Source organism: Capricornis sumatraensis, chromosome 21 (genome assembly GCF_032405125.1).
Source record: "Capricornis sumatraensis isolate serow.1 chromosome 21, serow.2, whole genome shotgun sequence".
NCBI lineage: Eukaryota > Metazoa > Chordata > Mammalia > Artiodactyla > Bovidae > Capricornis > Capricornis sumatraensis.
This window is the reverse complement of record NC_091089.1, coordinates 39,993,998-40,000,231: the sequence shown is the minus strand read 5'-3', so window position 1 is coordinate 40,000,231 and position 6,234 is coordinate 39,993,998. Positions and strand designations below refer to the sequence as shown.

The following is a 6,234-nucleotide window of genomic DNA, read 5'->3' as shown; positions in this document are numbered from 1 at the left end:
GTTGCCATTGCCTTCTCCGATATAACTGGGTACCAGTACTGCAGTTTTTAACTTTTTTTTTTTAATTCATCTTAGAATCCCAGGGACGGGGGAGCCTATGGGGTCACACAGGTTCAGACACGACTGAAGTGACTTAGCAGCAGCAGCAGCAGGGGAGCTTTATAATGAAGTGAAAGGCGCTCAATCGTGTCCGACTCTTTGCGACCCCATGGACTGTATGATCCATGGAATTCTCCAGGCCAGAATACTGGAGTGGGTAGCCTTTCCCTTCTCCAGGGGAACTTCCCAACCCAGGGATTGAACCCAGGTCTCCCGCATTACAGGTGGATTCTTTACCAGCTGAGCCACAAGGGAAACCCTTATATTGAAGTAAGCAGATCCAGCCTCTGAAAGACAGTCATCTCAGAATTCTGAGTTTTTATTTTATTTTAAATTTCACTGGTTAAATAAAATCTGGTAACAGACTTAAATGTAGCATTAGAATGTTCCAACTGAAAGTAAATTCCTCAAGTTATTCTCATAGCAGTGTGTTTTAAGCCTTGTTTGCCATTCATTTCCCAAAGAACACAAATGAACCTGCATACAAGAAGAGATCCTGTGTGTTCTCATGGGGAAGCAGGGCTGATGCGAGTGCAGGCAGCTGAGAAACATGGAAGTTTGAAAAAGAAACAAAAGTGGGAGAGCAGGCTGACCCACATAAACCAAGCAGGCTTTCCAGACTCCTTTGGAAGCCCATTTGAGCCTGCAGAGCATCTGTCCTGCAGGCTGACTCTGATCAGCACTCGTGAGGATTCTTGATTAAAATGATAATCCCAGCGGCTTGGGTGGTATTTTCTTTAAGCCTGCTAATATAATAGTAAGCAAGCTGTGAATTAAACACCAGCAATACAGTTAAAAGCAGAGACTCTGGAGTCAGACAGGCCCTCATGTACATCCTGGCTTTTCCATGTAAGATGTGAACTGGTTCTTGCTCTTGGTGACAGTTCGTCCTCTGTGCACTTGTCTCTTGAAATCCTAGTGTACTTATTATTTGTATGAATTTTATGTGTAATGGAATTTTTACTTCCCCACCAAGAAACTGCACATCCAGGTGATTACTGCTGAGTTCCTGGCTTCTGAGTACTTAACTCAGCACTATGGTAGCAGCTCATTTATCTAGATGGAAGACTGCAGGAAGGAGAGTACCAGCTAATCACCAATATTTTTAAAGCAAAGAAAATTGTAAGTAATTTTTTGAAGGAGGTGAAATCGCAGCAACAAAAATAATTAAAACAGCTCTTGCTAGTTTTTTTCAAGTGGTCCAGATCTTCAGTGAGAAATGTACAGAACCTGAGGAATGTGAACCTGACTGACACGGGCCCCTACAGGATACTGATCAGTTTGTGACATTTTCTTCTGTTCTTCTCCGGATTGTGTTAATGATACAGTCAGCCTTTGCTCATTGTTAGTTCCCCGGGCAGCTCTAAGCCATTCCACGTGGAGCAGCATGGCGACACCCAGCCTGTGCCCCACTCCCCACCCCCAGCAGCATCTGCCGCAGTGGCTGTGTGCTCCTGCCAGGTGTAAGGTTATAGCAGAGAATTGGTTACTAAAAGGTTAGAGCACCACACTTTTTAAATTATGTGCAGTTTTTTGAATTTGAGAATACAACAGGGATTTCTAGAGTGCGAGTGAAATGGGGAGACATAGCTGTCATACAGAAGCTTGCTTATTATTCTTAGGGATTTGCCCCTGCATGTCACCGTGGGGGCAGGACCATTGCAAACTACTGTTCATAGGGTGAAAGGGGAGACTAGAAAGACAAACGTTTAAACAGGAACAGTTACGAGGAACAGGACACGGACACATACCTGCAAGTGAGGCAGCTGCCCTGGGTTTTCCCGTTTGGCTTTATTTTCGTGAAAGTGTTGTCCAGGATGTTGGACACAAGTCAAGCCATGGTTCTGATCTTTTATTGGGCTGTTTAAGCTTTACTCTTAATGGTCACACACTTGACTCTTGCAGACTAGTAGTATTCTGGTCTCAAAATTTTGGGTGAAAGTTTGACTTAGAAACATTAGTATCTGAGTATGAGAGCTCAGAGGTGGTTTAGTCCCAAATTCCTTACGCTGGAATGTTCACTGAGGACATTCTAGGCCATTTGTTCAGTAACTGTGGTACCTCAACCCCCGAAATTGGTAGAAGAAAACTTTGACCATTTAGCCTTAAAAAAAAAAAAAATTAAATGGACGTTTCAAAGTAGACTGTAAAAATGTTGAATTTTAAATGTAAGATGTACGTCATCAAGATTATTGTTGGGAGAGTTGATTGAAGCTGGGTGTTCTGCCCTCACGAGACCCTTCTGTTTTTTTTCACCTCTGTTCTAAAAAGACCTGCTTATGTTTGATTGTTCGTTCATTCACGGCTCAGGTGAAAACTGCCACTAGCTAATGCTGTTTAGAGTTTGGTGGTTGGGTATGTGAGGACACGATGAGACACTGGAGCTTGAGTAGACTGGATGGCCATTCTCCAAAAAATGGCTGAGCTAGGGAAATTTGGAAAACCTCGGAGTATCAGGTTTTTCTCCTGTTTTTGAAGAAGGTGTTATCAGTCCCTTTTGGATTGTTTTCATAGGCAAACGTTAATTATGAGTAACTCCAGATATGGAAGGAAAAATGTCTTAGGCGTTGGTGTAGTCTGTGGTCCTTGTACGTTTCTGTCTGCCAGGAGGGGCCTTGGAAATGCGCAGTGCACCCGAGTTAGCTCCTTCAGGGTAGGGTAGTTATGGTGGAGATCGTGAAGTCTTTGTAACTGAGGCTAAAAAAATATTTTCATCATATATTTTACTAATGAAAACTTTTTAGAAAGTTTTCTCACCTCTTCATTGATTTGTTGTTGTTTAATTGCTAAGTGGTGTCCAACTCTTTGTCATCTCATAAACTGTAGCCCACCAGGCTCCTCTGTCCATGGGATTTTCCAGGCAAGAATACTGGAGTGGGTTGTCATCTCCTTCTCCAGGGGATCTTCCCCACCCAGGGATCGAACCCACATCTGCACTGGGAGACAGATTCTTTACCACTGAGCCACCAGGGAAGTCCTCTTCATCGGTAATTCAATGTTGCTATTCCACATCGTGACCACTTGGGGGAGTAGATTGCATATCAATATTTTCATGTTTTGCGTTAAAAACAAGACTATAACTTGTGGCGTAAAGATATTTCTGTTTAACCAATTACCAAATTTCATGTTAGGAAATTTTAAATTCTTACACTTTGTTAAGTTCTTTATACCTGATCCCATACTTATATGGGATTAGTAGTGGAAAAAAATAAAGAAGGTATATATTTTACATGCGTCATCAGCTATGGAATCTGAATAAGATTCTGACTCTCCTGACCAGCATTTTAGTTTTATGTCCCTATGCTAGATTTCAAGAAGTTTTTTTTTTTCTTGAAAGATTTAAGTCTTAGAAAAAAAGACTTCCAAGTACCCTTTTTAAAAAAAATACTATTGAAGATGCTAGGCAATAATAAAAAGTAGTTTTTCTCAATGCTCAACCGTTTATTCTTATCTTAGCCTGTAGAGAAAAAAGTCAGTAGTATTTTTCTTTGAAAATAGTCATAGAGGTGATTAAGAATGGTTGGTTGTGATTTCCACCTTTTTATTGACTCAAGTCTGAAAAGCGCCACCACCGAGTCGGGAACTGTCGGGTCCCAGCCTGGGGTCAGGTGGCGTCCCGGCACTGCAGGGAGCAGCAGAGGCGAGTGCCCTATGAGGGGAGTTGGTGTTGGGAGGTTGAGCTCGCCTTCCGTCTGGGTCCATGGTCCACGCTCCTTGAGTCAGAGTCTCTGTGAGTCATGGGTCCGGACCTCACAGTGACGCCAGCACCCAGGCTCCCTGGAAGCCCGGGTGGCTGGCCTGGGGCTGGCTCATTGTGTAAGAGGCGGTGACGTCAAGGCTGTGGACAGCCTCTGCCCGCCTGGCTCAGGCCTCCTTCCCTGTCTCTCTGTGACCCTTCCCCCAGCACTTCCGCCCGGGGCCTCAACCTGGCATCACAGACAAAAGCACTGACCAGAACTCAGTGCCGGCCGAGCGGGTGGCCTTGGGCGAACTGCCTCTGGGCCTCAGTTTCCTCACCTGTAAAAGGGATCACGTTTTCCCACCAGCATGTTTTCTTGTCTTCTCCAGCTTGTTTGCCCTGCTTTCCTCTCTTCGCCTCCTCATCTTCCTCGTGGCTTCTCTGGGCCCTCCTTTCTCATCTCTCCTCACTTCCCTGCTCCTGACCTCCCACTTCTCCTTCTGTTTTTTCCCCAAGGGCGGCACCCCAGGGTGGGTTCTTTTTTACCATCTGATGTTGAGGATCCGGGCCTGCCAGCGGTGCGTGGAGGAAGGAAGAGGCTTACGTTTTTATGCATTGTGTAATAGACTCCTAAAATCGCTTCTTTTTTCAAGTGGAGGGGGTTTGTGTACATGGAGTGTATGGACTTGGATCACAAGCACCTGGGCCTGCACATGAATGTCTGGTGGGCTAGGCACCAGGCAGTGCGACATGTTGAATACAAGATACATTTTCCTATTTCTAATTTTGGTTAAATTTAAAAATTTTGCCATTTAACATTTTTGTTTGTGTATCTTGGCGGGTCTGTTGCTGTAGTAAACATTACCAACACCACCCTCCTTGGTCAAACATTTGGAAATTTTGTGTTTGATGTTTAGAGATAGAGAAAAAGTTGAATAACATGAACATTATTAAACATCTGAGGATCAGTTAGTGTGATGAGGACTCCTGTCACCTTCAGTTCTTCATTATGGATTCCTTTCCACCCTTGTTCTCAAGGTTGTCTCAGGGTCCCAAAGCTGTGCTCCAGTAGAAATATTAATATAATGGGAACCACATGTGGCATTTCGTAACTTCTAGTAACATTACAAGGTAAAAAGAGAAACGTAGGTAAAATTAATTTAAAAATATATCTTGTTTAACTCAGTATATACAGGGCATTTTCATATCAACAAGTAACCTTATATAAACCTTACTTCACATTCTGCTTGTCTTCTGTGTGTTTTATGCTCACAGCATAAAACAGTTGGCACTGGCCACATTTTTAAACATATCCACGTGAATAACGCCTATTTGTAACAGACAGTCCTATACACTGGCTTGCAAATATGGTATATTTCAATTTAAAAATTAATGTGTTTTGTCTGTGTGTAAGTGTGTTTTAGGTTTTTAGAAAAATTCACTTGTTTCTATATACTGACTTATTAAGAGCTGAAAAGGAAATGCCGGGATGTTTGAACTGTCCTACTCTTGAAGTTAAATTATTATTATTATTATATTATTATTATGTGTGTGTGCTATTGCATTAATATAGCTAATGTACGTTAGTATACAGTAACATTTTTGTAATTTGTTCATTATTTACAGTGCTGAGTAGGCTAGCTCCCATTCAGAACTGTGAAAATATACTGGGTCATTCCAGTATGACAGAGTAAAACATTCAGTGACTGAGTTCTGAAAAGCATATGTCTCCTGTCTTTGTTGCCTAGAAAACATGTGAACTATTTCCCCTTGCATGATTAATTTATTGAAGATGACTTTTCTGTATGTGTGGTTACTTTTATTTCTAAAAGTGAGGATGTGATTGATCTGGGGAATCATTAACTCAATCCGTGTCCCGTGTCATGGAAGGGCAGTGAGGCCCCTGTGCCCGGGCAGGACTTGGTACCTATCAGTGTAAACACCCGGCACAGCCCGTCCCGTGCCCCTGCTTATCTCCTCCAGAGGGATGGGGTTGAGGCGTTTTCAGCAAATCTTACTGGTAAAGTCATGCCTGTATTGCCTTTTTTTTTTTAAGAGCCATTTCCTTTCAGTTTTAACCATATTACTGTGTCGGCAAACTGCCTCAGTTTGTCAGCAGAACAGCTTTCTGTTTTGATAACTTAGAAGCGTGCTGTCATCTCTGAGAAAGGCATGCCGCTGATGAGCTAGTTCAGTTTTAAGATGTTTTACTTAGATGAAGACAGTGAAGATGAGGAGGAGAAGGTTCCTGAAGGTGGTTACCATGGAAAGGCCCCTGCTGGCATCCTGGTGAGTGATACCCACCAGCACACCACCACCCCCACGCACCCCACTCCAGCCCCCAACACCAACCTGGAACCTGCTGCGAGAAGGGGGCAGGGCAGGGCGCCCACCAGGGAAAGCAGTGATACCTTTCTTTGGAGGGGGTAGCATCAGAATGACTTGCATACTAAGAA

At 43.3% G+C, this 6,234-nt stretch overlaps 1 protein-coding gene across 2 annotated transcripts in view; it reads left to right on the top strand.

Moving 5' to 3' along the window:
- Positions 1-5,726: 5,726 nt before the first annotated feature.
- LPIN2 (lipin 2) overlaps positions 5,727-6,234 on the top strand; it is a 53,561-nt gene continuing 53,053 nt past the window's right edge. Inside the window, exon 1 of one of the 2 annotated variants that reach the window (XM_068993891.1) lies at positions 5,727-5,798. In XM_068993891.1, the coding sequence (XP_068849992.1) occupies positions 5,766-5,798 (33 nt within the window). In that variant the 5' untranslated portion in view covers positions 5,727-5,765. Of the gene's footprint in view, positions 6,068-6,234 lie in introns of both variants that reach the window. The other variant, XM_068993890.1, reaches the window with a different exon arrangement.